The sequence below is a fragment of the Cetorhinus maximus genome, chromosome 22, assembly GCF_964194155.1.
Source record: "Cetorhinus maximus chromosome 22, sCetMax3.hap1.1, whole genome shotgun sequence".
NCBI classification, from domain to species: Eukaryota; Metazoa; Chordata; class Chondrichthyes; order Lamniformes; family Cetorhinidae; genus Cetorhinus; species Cetorhinus maximus.
In genome coordinates this window covers 17,126,344-17,146,435 of record NC_135900.1, presented here as the reverse complement: position 1 = coordinate 17,146,435, position 20,092 = coordinate 17,126,344, and the positions used below count along the sequence as shown (strand labels likewise).

Here is a 20,092-nt window from a genome sequence, read left to right as displayed (position 1 = left end):
CCTTTAAAATTGTGGTTTTTCTAAGAATCTAAACAGTATAACTTGTCACTCGATTTGGCAAGCTTTCTTCTTGAGGTCTATGAAGAAAAACATACACCCGCATCCAAAAAAAAATTAGTAGTTTGTGAATTTTAAAGTATTGGAAAACAACAGTAGTACCCTGTATTCTCGCATTCAGTGTTAATGGTGCATTCAAGAAATTACAAACATAAATTGTACTGTTTGGTGTAAAAATTCCTCCCATCATTGAAGGTTCAAGAATGACTCCCTCGTCTTATGACAGTGTTGGGAACTTCATTTAACGCTTCCTTTAAGCAGACTTTACTTCATCTAGCTTTACAGAGCCAAAAGGTTAAAAGAACCTCCAGTGAGCAGCTATTTGGTGGCACTGTCTGACTGCCTTGATTTTGTCCTGGTCATTTCCTAATTCTGCAAAGTTTGTCTTGGAAAAAAAAAATCAGCATTGATAGTTGTTGTAGTGATAGACACAGCCATTCCCTACCCATAGGAAGATTCCCTCATAGAGAAAACTGGACAAATTGGAGAAAGGGAGAGCATGAGAGCAAGATCAACAGACTTTGTAAGAGTATGTTTGGACGTAGAAGGCTCTTCAGAGCATTTAGTCTCTCCCTTCCAGAATACCAACCCTAATGCCCACCCTCTGCAGAATTGACCTATTTCTTGAATGATTCCTGTATCCTGGTCTGAACCATATTTCCTGGTAGGCCTCCAGTTGTTGCTTAACATCTATGTGAAAGGGAAACACTCTGGCTTTTCACGGCCCTGAACCTATTTCCCTTGTCTTAAAAACGTAAAGACATAAGAAGTAAGAGTAAGACAATTCAGCCTGTTCTGCCATTGAAGAAGATCATGGCTGATCATCTACCTCAACTCCACTTTCCTGTTTGCTTCCCATATTTCTTGATTCCCTGAGAGGCCAAAACTAGGGCCAGGATTTCACGGCCCCACCGCTGTGTGTCCCCCCATCCCTAGCGGATGTGGCGAGCCGTTTAAATCTCCTTCAGTTCGGCGAGACCATAATATCCCGCTGGGCGGGAGGGGCCATAAAATCTTGGCCTATGTCTTTCTCAGGTTTAAACATATTCAAAGATGAAGCAGCCACAACCCTCTGGGGCAGAGAATTCCAAAGATTCACAACCCTTTGACTGAAGAAATTTCTCCAGTCTCAGTCCTGAATGATTGGCTCCTTACCCTGAGACTGTGCCCTGTATTCTAGATTACCCAATTAGGAGGAACAATCTCTCAGTATCTACCCTATCAAGCCCCTTCAGAATCTTGTATGCTTCAATTAGGTCACCTCTCGTTCTTATAAACTCCAGAGAGTGTAGGCCCAACTTACTCGGCCTGTCATCATAGGACAGTTTCCTCATCACGAACCAATCTAGTGAACCTCTGCTATAACCCGTCCAGTGTAAGTATGTCCTTCCTTAAATATGGAGACCAAAACTGCACACAGTACTTCAAGGCCAGAATCTCTGAGTCGGGGTGCAGGGGCAGGCCTCGCTCACTGATGCGTAAAATGACGCGTGATGACGTCGGGCGTGCGTCCTGACATCACCGCGCGTCACTCCGATTTTCAGTTCGGCAGCCGACTCCGGTGCGCGCCCGCCGAACTGTCATTTAAAAACTGATTAAAATAATTAACGGAGCTGCCTGTCCAACCTTAAGGTTGGCGGGTAGGCGAAGAGCCCAGGCGACCTTCGCATTTATCATGAAACCTCATCCACGGACGGGATGAGGTTTCATGAAGTGTTTATAAATTGAATAAAATTTTGCATTGAAGTTCATTGACCTGTCCTAGCTCATGTGACACTGTCGCACGAGGAGACATGTCTTAAAATATTTTTTTTTCTTTGATAAAATTTTTGATAATCAAGCTGATCTCCCGGAGGCAGCTCTGTGCCTCAGGGAGATTCCTGCACTCTTTGTGCAGGCCCGGACTCAGCCTACACCCCCCTGCCCTCACGGAGTGCTCAGCACTTCCGGGTGTGCATCATGCTGGGCAGGCCTTAATTGGTCTGCCCACGTAAAATGGCTGCGCGCCTGCCTGCGCCCACTCAGCCCCCGCTATGGGGAGAAAATTCTCCCCCAAGTGTGGTTTCAGCAAAGCCCTGAACAATTGTATCAGGACTTCCTTATTTTTGTACTCCAATCCCCTTGCAATAAAGGTCAAAAATGCCATCTGCCTTCCTAATGACTTGCTGTACCTGCATGCTAACTTTCTGGTCCTTGTACGAGTGCACACAAATACCTCTGAACATCAACATTTACAAGAATCAGCTCTTCCATCCTAACGACCAAAGTAAATAACCTCACAGTTCTCCACATTATGTCTCTTTGTTTCCACTCAGTTAACCTGTCTATATCTCTTTGCAGCCTCTCTGTGTCCTCCCCACAGCTCACCTTTTCACCTAGCTTTGTATTGTCAGAAAACTCAGATACATCACTCTCTATCTACTTAGGCAAGTCATTAATATAGACTGTAAATAGCTGAGACCCCAGCACTGATTCTTATGGCACTCCAATAGTCACAGCCTGCCAACTTGAAAATGTCCTGTTTATTTCTATTCTTTGCTTTCTGTCCATTAACCAATTCTTTAACTAATCTGTTACTGTAGTGTGTCTGGCAGTTTTGGCCCACAGTTTATTTTCCCTATTCCATTTAATGGTTTATATACGTCTATGAAGTTCCCTCTGAGATGTCACAATCTTGTCCCTCAGCTACTTTTGTTGCAAAATGAGGTATCACATAAACTTTAATCATAAAATCCGAACTCGTTTAAAACATTACAATAGTAAGACAATAATTGCAATGTCGGTAGTAAACGGATTAAAAAGGGTTAATCTAGGCAGACATTGGAAGTACTCGGATCTGATGAGTGGGCCCCTGTTGCGAGTGCTGTCACCAAAGAGGCAACCTGCTAGGGAGATCCCAGCAGTGATACAGTACGAGAAGAGCTGGGAGCCCACTTTAAGGGGCATAAGAGGTTGTAAAACTTCAGCAATCATTATTTTTATTGAAACCCTGTCCCCCTCACCATTACGTCATGCAGCTGACAGGGAGGAACATCCAGCGATGATTGCAATGGGTGCAGGGAAAGGGAAATTAAAGTTGGGGTCTGAAGGCAATGGTAGGCTTCCCTGGCTGATCTTCTCCCTCTGTTTCCACCTTTATGCTGGCTGATCTGGGGTAGGAATGTGAGGGAGAATCCAGACCAGGGTCTTCATGGGAATTGGGGTGTGAGCAACAGCGACAACTTACATTTATATAGTAATGAAACATCCCAAGGTGCTTCAACAGGAGCATTATAAAACAAAGTGTGACATGAGCCACATTAGGAGATTATTAGGTCAGATGCCCAAAAGTCTGGTCAAAGAGAAAGGTTTTAAGGAGTGTCTTAAAGGAGGAAAGTGAGATGGAGAGGCAGAGAGGTGCAGGGAAGGGATTCCAGAGCTTGGGACCTAGGCAACTGAAGGCATGGCCATCAATGGTGGAACACTTGGGAAAGAACAAGAGGCCAGAATTGGAGGAACGCAGATATCTTGTACTGTTGTGGGGTTGGAGGAGATTGCAGAGAGGAGGGCAAGGCCCATAGAAGGGTTTGAAAACAAGGATGAGAATTTTAAACGTAAGAAGTTGCTTGATCAATGTAGGTCAATGACCACAGGGGCAATAGGGGAATAGGACTTGCTGCTAGTTAAGACAGGGGCAGCAGAGTTTTGAAAGCATTGTCCAGGTGGCAGTTGATGGATTTGTGATAGAGCTGAAATGTCTCATAAGAGACACTAAATTTACAATCATATTGATAGACAAAATCTGAAACTGACTGACTCCAGCATTTTTGCCACAATCGTCTTCAACGCTGGTAAGTGAGTACACTACAGCTGCATATTTCCATTTACCCAATGTCTGACCCTGTTTCCTAGACAACTCTTCTCTTGGGAATGATGCCATGTCTCTCATTGTACCTGATCAGAAGACAGAAAAGACGAGAGATGAGCAGCTGGTTTGAGACTGTGCTGATGGAAGCATTAATCAATAATTTAAAAAGAACAATGCCCTCAGGATGAATGAAGGTAAGATTGCTTTAGATAGATAAATAAATAATTAACGTAGTACTGCTTCTTCAAAGGGTGAGTGCTCCAAAAATTTGCTTTGCATTTACTGCTTTTACAATCTTACGAGATGGAACAGAAACAGTGTGGTTGTCCTGTTCTAAAGGTTAAAAGGTTTGTAAATTAGATTTATTATATTACAGGAAAGTGATGAGCTTGATACCTCATTAATAGCACACAGTTCCAGCCTGCTGCAGTACACAAATTCTCACATAAATTCTCATTATAGGCTCAAACGCTTTTTGTGGACATTTCTTGTAAATTGAATGCAGGTTGAAGGCAATTGCAGCCTACCGTTAGCTTCCCGCACAGTATCACAGGTCAGCATTTTCCTTCTCTTTTGTCAATGCTTTCTACAATTTTCTCCCCTTCTGAAAGTGATGACTGCTTGTTGGGTAATGATTTCATGGCTGCAAATCACCCCTTAGTGCGTTGTCCAAGTGGCTATTTATTTATGTGTAAGCCTTGATGGTGAGTGTATCCAAGCTATTCAAAAAGGGGGCATCACAGCTGAACCTGATCCTGTCCTGACCTGTTGTCTAATGGGGATTGTGTTCAAGAATGGCAATCTTGGATGACTTTATTCTTCCCAACCTGGCTAATGAAGGCAATTGCAGCTACCATAATATTGGCTCGGCAGATATCAACGAATTCAACATGGGCTTCATCTGTATATCTCAGTGGCTCACTAGACAGTACACCCCCCCCAATTTGGCTCACCAGAAATGTTTCACTTTAGCATCCAAAATCCATGCAACTTCTGAGCTGATCATTCAGGATGAGCTCAACCTTGATGCCTTTTTTGAACAAATCTTCAAACCTTACCTTAAACATCACAAGAAAAAAATTTATTTTCACTTCTTTACATCACTCATCTGTCCCTCACCTGTACATTCCTAACTTGACTTTCTCAATTTTCCCCTTGCCAGTTCCTTACTACCACTCAATGTAACTGCAACTTATCCAAATCTCTGCTGCCTCCATCCTATCCAATTTCTTTCTCCTTATTTATCAACTCTGTCCTCACCCACCTTCACTATCCTCCTGCTCCCAAATGCAATGATTTCAACATCCTTATTGTTGTTTGTAAATTTGTCTATGGCCTTGCTCCAACCTATGGGCTGGAACTTACATTTTTCAGTGGAGGGAAGCCGAACAGAAACTGAGTGGTCTGTTCGCTTCTGCTCTCGCCGTCTCAGTTCATCCGATCAAGCACCGGATGGCCAATTAGGGTCTGTCCGCCTGGCAGGAAGCCAATTAGAGGTGCAAAGTTAGGGGGGGAGGTGCGTGGGGGGGATACGCAACACCAGATAAGGATGATAGGCTGGGATGTTATGTGGCAGAAGGGTAATGAACAGAATTTGTATTCATAGCCCCACATCAAAGACTTTTTAACCACTTGGAGCTGTCATTCAAACTGTGAACTGACAGGCACCTGATAATGATAGGTTATGAAATCAGTGTCATGCAGCACAAATCCTATAATGATAACCCTCAGGCTATTGTCAACAGCCAGAGTAAAATAGCAAGCACTGATTTTTTTAAAAACTGCAGACTTTTTATTAATTTAAAGGGCGGGAGATTTAAATGTCTTGACAGCTTAAAAGTTTCAGTGGGATTTAAATGCCTTGACAGCTTGACAGCCCCAATAAGTTCATTCAATTTTTACAAACATCGATGGCCTGAATTTTTCAGTTGGCAGGCAGGCTCAGCGGGCGGGGGCGGTCACAGAGCCGACTGTCACCCGCGATTGGTTTCACGCCACCATTTTACGCGGGTGGGCCAATTAAGCCCCACCCAGTGTAAGACGTGAGCCGTAGCGCTCAGCGCTGCCTGTGCAGGTGGGGGGAGGAGGGAGAGTCAAGGCCAGCGCCCTTTCGTGCATGCGCGCAAAAGAGCGCTTCAGTGTCCCTGAGGCACGCCGCTGCCTCAGGGTGATTGAAGCGATTGTTAAAAAAATAAATAAATGGATTAAAAATTTAATTGAACATGTCCCCTCATGTGACTGTGTAAACAATTACATTAATCAATTCGTCACTGGCCTTAATAGGCCTATCAGTTATCGGTGGGCGGGCAGCCAACTCCGGCGGGCGTCCACTGAACGAAACATCGTGAGACAGCGCGACGATGTCGGGACACACGCTCGATGTCATTGCGTGTTATTTTACATGCCAGCTTGTTGGGCCCGCCCCCGCACGGCAACTGAAAAATTCAGGCCCATGTCTACTTTTAACAGTCCTAAAATGCACTCGACTTCTTTCAAAGAGCACTTGGCTTCTTCCAAAGGGCACCTTTCCTTTCCCAAAGGTCTCCCTGGACCTATTCAAAAGGACACCCCACCTCTCCAAAGAACTCTGGTAGGGTTAAACCTTCCCCTGAAAAGTATAAAGCCCACAAGTCATGTTTTGGAGATTCCACGAGTGAAAATTGGATCTGTTTGAAGGCAGCTGCACTTTTACATGTGCAGCTGCCTCCGTGAACCTTTGATGTGCGAACTATAACACCCCATTCTGCCCCACCCACCCCCGCAACGGTGAAAATGGTGTGTGCCGGGTTTGGGAGTGGGACTCCCAAAATTGTGGCTCTGGCACCATTTTGGCTATGCCAGGGAGCCTCTTCAGCCCTGTGAAAATTCAGGCCATAGTTCTAAATACTGCTACACAGCAGAAAGCCTTGTGAAAAACAACTCAGTTGAACTATATTTATCATTAAGGTGTTGAGGTCTCTTCAGTAGGAAACAGCCTTCAAACTTAGAAAGGAAAGGGAAGTCTAATGTACTTTTAAAGTGTCTTGTGTCGTTGCGGCCTATGCATGTGATCAAATGTAAGAATGAAGATAAGTTTTGTAAGCTAGCATAGTAGTCTGGCCTACATGTGACTCCAGACCCACAGCAATATGATTGACTCTCAACTGCCCTTTGATATGGCCTTGGAAAGCACTCAGTTGTATCAAACTGCTATGAGAAAGGATAATAATAAAATAGGGCCACCTGGTATTGACCTCAGCACCAGACATGAGGCACACCCAGCCTGGTCAACGCTTTCTCTCCACTCACACCTGAGAACTTGTGCCAAAATTGGGAGAGCTGTCCCACAGACCAGTCATGCAATACCTGGACATAGTTTTTTCACAGAATCATACCTTTTAGCTATTGTATTAGACTCTTACATCACCATCCCTGGGTCTGCCCTGCCTCAGCACAGCACAGTGGTACACAGTCAAGAGAGAGAAAGGCCCTGGGACTTCTCAGCATTGAATCTGGAACCATGAAGTTTCATTGCATCAGGCAAACATGGGCAAAGAATCCTCCTGCTGGTTACCACATACAGTACTTCCTCAGCTGAATTATTATAGGAACATGGGATTTAGGAGCAGGAGTAGGCCATTCAGCCCTTCAAGCCTGCTCCGCCATTCAATAAGATCATGGCTGATCTGACTGTGGTCTCAACTCCACTTTTTTGTCAGTGATTCCCTTGTCTATCAAAAATCTATCTAACTCAGCCATGAATAAATTCAATAACTCAGCCTCCCTTTCTGGGGAAGAGAATTCCACAGACTCACCACTCTCTGAGAGAAAAAAAAGCCTCATCTCCATCTTAAAAGGGAGACCTCTTATTCATAAACTGTGTCCTCTAGTCTGCCCCACAAGAGGAAGCATCTTCCCAGTATGCAACCCATCAAGTCCCCTCAGGATCTTATATGTTTCAATAGGATCACCTCTCATTCCTCTAAACCCCAATGAGTATATGCCCAACCTGCTCAACCTTCTTCATAAGATAAACCCTTCATCCCAGGAATGAGCCGAGTGAACTTTCTCTGAACTGCTTCTAACACAATTATACATTTTTTCAAATAAGGAGACCAAAACTATACATAATATTCCAGATGCGGTTTCACCAATGCCCTGCATAAACCATCCCCACTTTTAAATTCTATCCCACTTGCAAAAAATGCCAACATTCCATTTGCCTTCCTAATCACTTGCTGTACATACATACTAACTTTTCCTGATTCATGTGCAAGAACGCCCAGATCAGTACTCCTCCATGCTGAACACCACTTGGAAGAAGCACTGAAGGAAGCAAGGGCACAGAATGTACTCTGAGTAGGGGACTTCAACATCTGTCACAAAGACTGGCTCTGTAGCACCAATACTGGCTGAGTCCTGAAGGGCAGACTCTGGCTGTGGCAAGTGCTGCGAGAACCCACAAAAGGGAAGAAGCTTCTTGATCTTGTCCTCACCAATATATCCGTTACGGGTGCAATTGTTAATGGCAGCACTGGTCGAAGTAACCTGCGGAACCAAAGTCCTGTCTTCACACTGAGGATACCGTTCATTGTGTTATGTGGCACTACCACCGTGCTAAATGGAGTAGATCCAGAACAGATCCAGTAGCTCAAAGTTTGGTATCCATGAGGTACTATGGCCAATCAGCAGCAGCAGAATTGTATTCAGCCACAACCATGAACTTCATGGCCTGGCATAGTTTGGCTTGTGTCTTTTCTCTCCAATTTTCTTGGGTCCGCTGATGGTCGGTGACTTCAACTATTTAGGCCCAAAACTCTGGAATTCCCTCCCTAAACCTCGTGTGCTCTCTCTCTTCCTTTAGGACACGCCTGTGAACTACCTTGAGACATTTTGCAATATTGATGGCACTATATAAACCTAAGTTATTGGGCTGGATTATATGTTGAGAGTGGGCTCCTTGCACCCCAGTGTGAATGTCATGGGCAAACCTGCCTCTGCATGGATTTTACAGCCGACAGGTCTTTAATTATTACAAGGTGAAGCTTCTGCCGCTCTCCAGGAGGAAGTCCTGCCTCCTAAAGCTGCCGACCAATTGGAGGACGGCAGCCCTGCAGTACTAGCCACGTCATCAGCAGGGTTGGCCACTGCCGGCACTGCACTGAGCACGTTGAGATGGAGGCATTCAGCCATGCGGATCACCATGGAAGTTTGGGATCTTGCTGGAGCTGGACTGGCAGGCTCTGGTGGGGGCGAGTGAGGAGTGCGGGGAGGAGAGGCAGTAGGGGAGACCTTGGAAGTATGGAAATGGGGCTTCTGTCACTGGGGACCCTGAAAGAAGGCTGCCCCCTTTTCACTGGCCAGCAGCCCACAGGGTCAAACCTACCAGAGTTGGATGCAGGCGTCTCCCGCTGCCCATTAAATCTGAGAGATGGTGGGATGAGGCATTTAACTGGGCATTAACAGCCCACCTGAAACCTCCCTACCACTTGCAAAATGGGTTGACGGTGGTTACGCCGCCAATAGCACCGTGCCTTTTTTTCGGGTCCACCTGCCCGTGGGTGGCCTGTAAAATTCAGCCCATTGTTGTTGTCATCTGGACATGAATCTAGCCCCACTTCCAAACAAACAGCATCTGAATAATTCACCACAGCATAATTGAGTGGCGTCTAGACATTGAAACCATGGGGCATACAGTCAAAGATGTTCTGTAATAACTTGTATTGGTTCTTGATCATTAGCACTCTCACCTCTGAGTCAGAGGTTGTGGACTCAAGTACCGCTGTAAGGGACTTGAGCACAAAGTCCAGGCCAACACTTTAGTGCAGTACCGAGGGAGCGCTGCATTGTCAGAGATGCCACCTTTCAGGTGAGACATTAAATCAGGTGAATGTAAAAGTTGGACACCAAAAATTCCAGGGCTCTGTTTCAAAAAGAAGTGTTATGGAGTTCTTCCTGGAGTGCTGCCTGGAATATATCCCTCAGCCAACATCACTAGAAAAAAAGCAGATCCATTGGTCATTACTTCATTGTTTATTTGTCGAATCTTGCTATGTGCAATTTGGCTTTTGCATTTCCTACTTGACAACAGTGACTACAATTCAAGAGATGGTAAGGCATGTTTTGATGCCCTGAGGTTGTAAAGGCACTATATAAATGCAAGTTCCCTCCTCCTTTCTAATAGAATTTGGAACTGGCATAGTCTTTTCTAGTTCAGTACTTTCCAATGCTCCTACTTCAAATGATGTAGAAGTAATGTCATTAGTCTGACTGCCCTTTCACTCATCTAGGGATTCCTGTGTAAACCTGAGAGGCTGAAAAGAGAAGAAAAATGCTAAGTAGTTTGTACAAAAACACAAAGGTGAATGTAGTTGAATGGATCTGTAACAGGGTTGAAATACACAAAAGAATACTACACTGAAATGATAAGGCATTTAAAATGTGAGAAGAAAGGAGCTTTATACAAATAAAATTCACAATATTTCTTTATTGTATTACATGAAAAAAAGACATAAAAAACATAATCTTTTGTTTTGTATTTATGATCAGTATTTGTACTACATTTTTCATTCCACATCGGAAAGTGTCACCAGTTTTAATGAAATAAGCTAACTTCTTCGACATGAGTGTAGCGGCCTTGTCCCAGAGGTGTTGGGTCACAAATAAATCAGTACAGTATTTTCTAAAATGCAAGTACTTGGCAGGATTTCAAATCCATTAACAGAAATCACTCAGTCTTGTTAGTTAGCTAGTAACTCTTACTAAAATAAATTGCATTATTTCATGGAGGTGAATTTATATCATAGTAAAAAAAAGTCTAGTTTACAACTATACTATAAGATACATTATATACACTGAAAGATGAACAAAGAACTGGTTTCAGTACTAAGTTGCTACCAACATGAATGTTAATTCACGTACTTTAAGAAAACACAGATTCAAACTATATCTCTTTAAATTAGGGTGCAGAATTTCTCCACTCTGAAAAGTCAGAATGCACCTTCGGGCTATATTGGAGGTGGCTTGCTTGCTGATTTTTAAATCAGTCCTTGTGTTGAAACTATTTCTGGCTTAGTGTCTCAGCCAATATTAAGGCCAAGATTGGGAAAATAAAGATTCTTTTACATTATGGGTAATTTTGACATTGTGTAATCGTGTAATATGGACAATGGCAATATAGGCAGTTCATTTTACATCTCTCCTGTTGGCTTCAAGGAACTATAAATGACAACAGATGTAAAATGGATGGCTGATTCACTATCATCCACTTTACACTATCATGCAGTCAAAATCTGCCTCCATTAGGTCCATCATTTTTCAAATTGTTTGAAAATTGTAATTTGAAGGAGTAAGGGCAACTGATATATGTGAACACCACCATCTGCAAGTTTCCCTACAAGTCCCTCACCCACCTGACTTAGAAATATATCACCGTTCCTTCACTGTCACTGGGTCAAAATCCTGGGACTCCCTCCCTAACAGCACTGCGGGTGTACCTGCACCATATGGACTGAAGCAGTTAAAGAAGCAGCACACCATCACCTTCTCAAGGGAAATTAGGGATGGGCAATAAATGTTTGTCTTGACAGCAATGCTCACATCCAAGAACAAATTTTTAAAAAACTCACATGAAAATACCACTTGGATTTAGAAGAAAAATTGTTGGCTGTGAAAGTGTCTGCAGCATTTATATTGGATATAATTGAGATTGGAGAAGCTGGGGTTGTTCTCCTTAAGGAGAAGGTTGAGAGGAGATTTGCTAGACAAAGGGTCTAGACAGAGTCGATGGTGAGAAACTGTTCCCATTGGTGAAAAGACCGAGAACCAATGGACATGGATTTAAGGTGATTGGCAAAAGAAGCAGACACATGAGGAGAAACCTTTTTACACAGCGAGTGCCTAGGATCTGAAATGTACTGCCTGAGGGTGTAGTGGAAGCAAATTCAATTGTGGCTTTCAAAAGAGAATTGGAAAAGAACCTGAAGAGCAGGGCTATGGGGTATGGGCAGGGGAGTGGGATCAGCTGAATTGCTCTTTCACAGAGCGGTATGGATATTAAAGGCCGAATGACCTCCTTCTGTGCTGTAACCAGTCTATGATTCTGGATACTGTATCTCCTAATATAGGGGTAATTAAGTAACAGTCAAATAATAATCTGGAAAATGCAAAATTTTGATAAGCACTGTTATCTAGGTCATGCAGTTCTCCAGCTAAAAAAAATACTGCTCCATTTGTCTCCGTTGAAATTGCAAAGAGAGGGATTTAAGAAGAATGTATTAAGTACTCATCTCTTTGTATCTAATGATGTAGTTTGAATCAAATTTTATAACTGGGATCTTTTCCAACTGAGGTAACACTAATTTCCCCAATACATGGCGATGTGCCATATTAAAGTAACTGATGGAGAAGGCAGGGAGAAGTTTTTAGGAGGTTTGTATCCATTCGTAGGAAATAAATCCTCTTTTAAAATGCCTAATTAAAATGAAATAACCTGCAAAGAGGCTGAAAAAATGTATTCTTCTGGTAATTTAAGATTTAGAATTTCTGGAAATACTTGAATATTTTCAGGAATTTTCATTTGCCAGTTAGGCACATACAAATTCTATAGAATTATTTTGCATTTACAATGGAAATGTATTCCAAGTTGTTTTTTTTTAGCAGCGACGAAATTTTGTGACAATTTCAAAAATAAAATCTGCTAATGATAGCCTGTCTATGAAGATTACGGCTTCAAAATGGTCCAAGAGTATATGATCAAATTGTTATCAAAGTTGTAAGAGGGATGCATTTTCCTTCAATGACAATCTTCAAAAAAGCCATGAAATGCAGTACTTTCTGACTAACCAGATAACATTTCAAACAAAGCATCTTCAGAGGCTCCTGCCTTGTTGAGAAAGCTTGCCTTGTTTTTCATCCTGTTGCTGATGTCAGTGTTGCCCAGGGCAGCTGTCCGTGATAGTGCTATTGTTGCTTCTTTTGTTCCATTCAACAAAGATCAATGGCACAGTAACAAACATAAATATTATTCCAACAGCGAGAAAAGCCATAGCCTGGAAGAAGTAAAAGACTAAAGGTAAATTACTTCTCATTCAATAAAATAAGTGATGATCAGCATTTAAATCACCAGTGGCTTGCGTACCTGTGAGGTGTGGCAAATGTCACTCTGATGGGATTTGACATACATTTTAGTGAAATGAGTACTGAGAGCAACAATTGCCAGCATCATCAATAAGATGTCACAGCACAACACTCAGTCATTTCAAAATACTTAAAATGGGACATGCATTGGCCTAAGGAGCAATGGTTATCTACTGCTGGATGTTAAAATGGCAAGATGAATTCTAAACAATTAATCTGTAGCATTTGTTGTGCTCTCTGTTTAAAAACAAGTATAAAACAGGTGCAGAAATTGATAATTTCTCTCTCCAAATACTGAACCAAGTTGAAAGTTCAAGAAGTGATCCAATATTGTAAGTTGGACTGGAACATCTATGCAGAGCTATTAACCACTCAGGTTGGATATTAAGGAAGCAGCATGGGGTCCTGTTGCTGAGGGAGAAAGCAGGGAACAAAGTCGCTCCACCGGTCAGCATAGCTGGGGCTACATCTTGTCGAAAGCAGCCAATTAAGTAGCTGCCATCCCATTGAGGATGGCCATCTGCCCCAATAGCTGCCAGCCAATCAGAGGGCCAGTAGCTCAGCATTACCACTGGGAATTGTGACCATTGCTGGGGCTGCACCTGAAGGAGGAGGTCGCATTGATGGCCCTGGTGAGATGGGGGAGGGGTGGGGAGCGGGTTGGCTGAGGGCAGGTGGCGCCCTTGCTGCAGGAGCAGCTATTATTACCAGGGAGCACCTCATTGGGCCGAAGAGTGCCTAAAAAGTAGGGCTCTCCCAATCCCTAAAGTCTGCCAGGAGGCAGCTTGGATTTATCTGGCAGTCTCCCCATATGACAGAGGGCTCCACAATTGATGGTTAAAAAGCCAGAGGAGGTGGGAAGACACCCTCAATTGGGCACTCAAGTGGCTTAATTGTGCTTCGGGCAGGAGGGCCGTGTGCCACCTTTTCCATTGCTGGCATGAAAGGATTGGCGGTGGAAAGCTGATGGGTATGCCAATCGCCACCTTTCCACCTCCCAGCTGGCCCCCAAGGGGCTGGTAATATCCAGGCCTTTGTCTATGTGCCCCTCCAGTTCTAGCCAGATATAGCTAATTTGTCTGTCCATTCTATGCAAGGTGTATGCATCAAATTCCTGCTGTAGTCTGCAGGTGTGCTTACCTCTCCTTCAGAACAAGATGGTTGCACAGGAAAAAAACAGGCTCTCAAAAGTAAGGGGACGCAAGGAAAAGCAAACATTTGATAGGAATATGCATTATTTTTCAAAACAAATCTATAATGTAATTTTCACATCCTGAAGTCATAAAATTGATGAATGCAATATCAAATGTACTTACCCCTATCCTTTGCCGGCTACTTTGAGGTGTGGCAAGTTTTAAATATAATGAAGCAGGAAGAATGAAGATCAACGTGTTAGCAGAAGTGCAACCTGTACCATAGAAAAAAATTTACATTTGAAACTGATATCAAACACAGTGCAATGCAAATGAAATGATGTTATTGAAAACAATATTGTAATTCAGCCTGTACTGAAATAATATTTTAACTTACCAATGACAGCAAATACATCCATTATCGATGGAATGTATATTACCAAAAGGTTACTGGCAGCTAGAAGAAAGGCTGTAATTAAAAAATGGTGAAGCCAGCTGAACTTTCCCTTAAACAGCAACAAGACAATTGAAGAGCGGACCTGTGAAAATAAAAATGACAAACATTTGTGTTAGCAAATTCCACGGATATAATCACTATCACAGCCAAATATCTTCATACTGGCTTCCCTCATGTTGCAAGTTTCTATATAATTTTCAATATCAATAGTTCAGCCAAATATATAAATATAATTCACAAATACATACACATAAGCAAAAATCAGAAGGATTTACACTTCCATCTCACGAAACAGAAGTGCTCAAGAATTGGCTCTATGTCAGAAATCTAAAAGGGCTTCCTCAGAAACTGATACACAGTAAAGCCATACATTAGCTTAATAAAAAGATCCCCTTTGGGAGATGCCCACCAGCATAAATCCTTCTCAGGCCATGGGCAGCAATGGTCTGGGCTTGTTAGCTTCTCCATAACAGTTATTAATATCTTTGTGATTACACATAGCAGTTATAATGCAATTAGGGAAAGTCACTCACTAAGCTCTGCATTCTACAAAATGGAAATTGTTCAATTCAGTGAGATACTCCATTTTGTTTACCCAATAATATAAATAAGATAAATTCACAAGCTCCATATAAAGAAAAAGCAACAAGATACTACACTAACATGAAAACTTACTGAACATACACTCTCAAAAGCTACATATGCCCTTGGCTAATTGGTAAAAGGGCTTTGAGATACCTAACTGAGAGCACAAACAAGTAACAAGCATGCTCTTAAGCATGCTCTGGAACAAATTCCCTCCATAAAACTATATGCTTGGATTAGAAATATAATTTAATTCACAACATCACTAATCAACAATACTAGAGTAAATGTATAAGCTAGAAAATCTAAATAGAATATAAAGGTAGGCTCTTAACTAGGACTAAAAATTCCCTATATCCCATTATTGCTTTAAAACAAATACCATTAAATGTATCTGAACACTGGTCTATTATGGTCCATGGAACTCAGTCTTTTGAATGGCAATAATAGATGACTATACAAAATGCAACAAGTCAGGTATATGTTGGTAATTATACCTGTGCAGCAGAAAGTCTAGTGTCTTTTATTACTCCCTGAAGGCCAGGCATGTGAACTGCTAACTTCTAGTCCATGCTATTCCTGGCTACAAAGAGGTGCAAGAATGGCCTGACCTGATTTTCCCTTCAATTGTCCCCTCTTTTGAGAGGAAGCCCTTTAAAAATGGAGGATGGGACCCGATTCTGGGATTTTCATCCCCATTCCCCGCACCTCCAATTTTCACCAGCATATGAACTCAAGACCTCACTGCCTCCATTACAGGGATAGACACCCTCCTATTTTCGTGGAGTCGGGCTAGCTTTTCAAGGACTCATGTTTCTTGACCCCTCAAAAGTGTCCTGAGCCATAGTCTGGATGAGGGAATCTTTTGAAAGATAAATTCAAAACATCTTATCATTGCTGCCCATGCCAACTCATGCACCACACCCACCCTCAATGGCTCCTCGCACCCTCCATGCCACACCAGAAAACATTAGTCTGTTGAAACAGCTGCACACAAGGGAAAACATTACTTGTTTGGCAACTTTTTTTTTTAGATCTATTTTGTCTTTTGCTCAATGTTTATTTACACAGGATAGAGGTGTCAAGTGCTTGCAGTTTCTGCAATCGATACTTCAAATGGCTGACTGATTGACACTTTATATGGTTTTATTAACAGCAGTTCTTTTTCAGAAAGTTATGAATGAATGGCTATTTTTTTTTACCACATGCCATTGTTACTATAAGGTTCGCTGATTCTGTACAAAGTATATATTAGTTGAATGAGCATGGAAGTGCTTAGCATTGGCAAGGAGGATATGAAGGGCCATTGGGGTATGTGGAGAAGCATGGGCTGGCATGAGTTGGAATGAATGAGGCATGGGGAGTGCATGGGGCGATGTGAGGGGTGAGGGCTAGAGGACTTATCATTGAATAAAACAAGTGGGACAAAATCCCAGAGAACCGAGGTGGACCTTTTAACTAGCCCACTTCGGCCCTCAGCAACCCTTCTGGCTGCCTCCGAACTGTCTCCAGGGCAGCAGACCGACTCCAGCATGCTGTGAGAATGGGAAAGGGGAAAGCAATTGGAAATCAATCTGAGGACCTTGTGTGTTCTGTTGATTTTTGAAACAAATCTGCGAAACAAAATTGATCAACTGATCCAAACTTAACCAGTAATACTCACACTGAACAGAAGGACGGGCACAGTCAGAACAACTGCTGTTATTACAGCCAAGCGAAGTACCAAAATAACTTTGTCACTACGATCAACATAAGAGAGAAGCAGCTCTTGATTAACATGGTCTGTATGAAGAAATAAAAAAATAACCAGGGAGTTTAGTTTTTTTTTGCTGTCATTAGCTTGCTTTCCAATTTACAAATAAACATAGTAAATTCTGCAGTATGATTCTAGTTAATGCTGTAACCTAACTCAATTCCAGAGTTCCCACTTCCCAGTTTCAATTAAATACCACGCATCCTTTATTAAAGAAATACAAAAATACAAAATATCAGTTTGCTTACACGACAATGTCAGCTCTTAAAGGAGTCATTAGGGAGAGTGAAATATCATCAGTCTAACTATTTTCTCTCCTGTGTTGAAGATAAGTTAACGTTTTCTAACTGGTTTTATCTGAACAGCATTTTGCAGTTGAGGTGCTGGACTCCCACAACCCCACTCAGAAGATAATCCCTATAATATTATCTCTTAACTCCCTTCTGCTGACACCTCACAAAAGAAAATTGTATTTAAACTCTGACACCCAATCTAGGTTTCCCTTGTGGTGTTAGTTTCAGGAAAGGAATATTTTTAGTTAAAATCTGAGAAATGTATTACTTGGAAAATTAAATCATTCGCTAACATTAACGAAACAATACAGGAGGAGACAGTAATGAGTCATGCCAGTGCTTGCTATCTGGCTAATGCTGGTGCCATTCCAATTTCCCTCAGAAGCTAAACTTCAGCAGTACTGTAATTTTGGCCAATCCTGCTTTGAAGTTGAGCAATGCTGAGATGCAATGCCTATGTTGGCAATGACTGTTTTTCCAGATCTCACGGGCAGAACCATCTGTTTGGCGAGTGGGGGCAGGGCTCGCTCGCCGACTCGTAAAATGACACGGGATGGCGTCGGGCGTGTGTCCCGTCATCACTGCGCGTCATTCACATTTTCAGGTCGGCGGGTGCGCTGCCGAGTTGGCTTTTAAGGCCATTAAAAAAACTAATTGAAATCATTAATGGTCCTGCCCATCCAACCTTGAGGTTGGTGGGCAGACAGGGAGCCCTGGCGGGCTTCTGAAAAAGCATGAAACCTCATCCACGGGCGGAATGAGGTTTCAGGAGTGTTTTAAAAATCTCAGAATATTTCAAACTAAAAGTTATGGACATGTCCTAGCTCATGTGGCAGCAAAAATTTTTTTCTCATCTTTATTTGAAGTTTCAAATCAGAGCCGATCTCCCTGAGGCAGCACTTTGCCTCAGGGAGATCTGTACACTCTTTTGTGCACATGTGCAAAAGAGCGCACTCCCGGCTGAAGGAATACCACCCCCCCACCCCCCCAACCCACCCCCACCTGCACAGGGAGCGCATAGCGCTTCCTAGCAGACGTCATGCGGGCGAGGACGCACCACCATTTTATGTGGGCTGGCCAATTAAGGCCCGCCCACATAAAATGGTGGTGCGTCCTCGCCCGCTCGCACCCACTCCCGCCCGCTCGCGCACATCCCCCCCCAATGGGGTAGAAGAAGTAACAACAAGCAGTAATGTCCCAATAGCAAACCAACTTAAAGGCAGGGGAACAGAGGTAATACAAAATAAATGGTACAATTCCAGAGAGAATTCAGGAGCAAGGCAAGAAGATTATGATGAACCTTTAGAAAACACTAATTCGGCCTCAACTGAAGTACTGTGTTCAGTCCCCAGCATTGGACTTTAGGAAGGATGTAAAGGTTTTAGAGATGGTGCAGAAGTCTTACAAGAATGGTTCTGGGGATGAGGCGCTTCCGTTACATGGATAGTTAGAGATGCTAGGTGGTTCTCCTTAAATAGGGGGTTGAGAGAAGATTTAATAGAGGTGTTCAAAATCATGAGTGATCTAGGCAGAGTAGCTGGAGAGAAACTATTCCCATTGGCAGAAGGATCGAGAATAAGAGGACACTGATTTCAGAGAACCAACGGGGGGGTGAGAGAAAACCTTTTTCGGTAGCAAGGTGGTTTGGATCTGGAATCCATTGTCTGAGAATGTGGTGAAGGCAGATTCAATTGAGGCTTTCAAAAGGGCATTGGGTTAACACTTCAAAAGAGAAAAAATGCAGGACTATAGGGAAAGGGCAGGGGAGTGGGACTAGCTGAGTTGCTCTTGCAGAGAGTCAACATGGGGCTGGACGTCACCTCGCCCCATTTAAACTTTCAGGAAGGCGGGGGTGCAGCGAGAACAACTGCGTGCCCGCTGATCTTCAATGGCCAATTGAGGCCATTGACAGATCAATTAAAGTAATTAGTGGACCTGCCCGTCCAACCTTAAGGTTGGCGGGCAGGCCAGGAGCCCCAGCGGGCAGTAGAAAAAACATGAAACCTCATCCAAGGGCAGGATGAGGTTTCATGTAGGGTTTTAAAAATTTTAATAAAGCCTTTTTGGAAATTGCGAACATGTCCCAACTCATGTGACATTGAGGGGACATGTAAGGGAATTTTTTTTTCTATTTTTAATATTTTTGAAAGCAGAGCCGATCTCCCTGAGGCAGCACTTAGCCGCAGGGAGATGAGTGCGCACTTTCGTGCGCATGCGCGAAAGAGCGTGCTCTCAATTTTAGGAATCCCCCCGCCCGCACAGGGAGCGCATAGCGCTTCCCTGCAGACATCACCCTGGGCGGGCCTTAATTGGCCCGCCCATGTAAAATGGTGCCTTCGATTGGGGTCGCCGATTGGAAGTGCACGTGCACGTGCCCGCCCATCAACTTCCCCCCTGACGGGGGGGAAAATTCAGCCCATGGACTTGAAAGGGCCAAACGGCCTCCTTCTATGCTGTAACCATTCTATGATTCTTGGAGCTCATTTTCTGGGGCAAGGGGTTGGGGGGGGTGTGAAGTGGAAAGGGATTGGGGAGATTACCTACACCCCCCGGTGAAAAAGTCTATTGGCACTGCACCGACCAGAAATCCAGCTGCCCCACAGTGATAATGCACTGGGAGTGGCCTTAATTAGTTAAGAGTGGGACTTATGCCCTTCAAGAACAGGAAGCACCTCCCTAGAGAGCTGCTGGCCAATCTGATTGGCCGGCAGCTCTGTAGACCCAGCAACTCCAGGATCGAGTAGTCACTGCTGGAGCTACAAGCAGTCCCCAAAGATCAAGTGCTATGGATCCTGAGGTTCAGGTACGTCCAGGGATTTTGGACAGGTCTGCCTGGCAGACCCCAGCAAG

At 43.4% G+C, this 20,092-nt stretch overlaps 1 protein-coding gene across 1 annotated transcript in view; it reads right to left on the bottom strand.

Annotated features, from left to right (window-relative positions):
• Positions 1–11,340: 11,340 nt before the first annotated feature.
• The window catches only part of LOC144696497 (sodium-coupled neutral amino acid symporter 1-like), a 48,378-nt gene continuing 39,626 nt past the window's right edge, over positions 11,341–20,092 (bottom strand). The window contains exons 13-16 of the mRNA XM_078567850.1: positions 16,860–16,978; positions 14,552–14,693; positions 14,338–14,429; positions 11,341–12,933 (exon numbers count right to left, since the gene is read on the bottom strand). Of these exons, the coding sequence (XP_078423976.1) occupies positions 12,811–12,933; positions 14,338–14,429; positions 14,552–14,693; positions 16,860–16,978 (476 nt within the window). The 3' untranslated portion in view covers positions 11,341–12,810. The remainder of the gene's footprint in view (positions 12,934–14,337; positions 14,430–14,551; positions 14,694–16,859; positions 16,979–20,092) is intronic.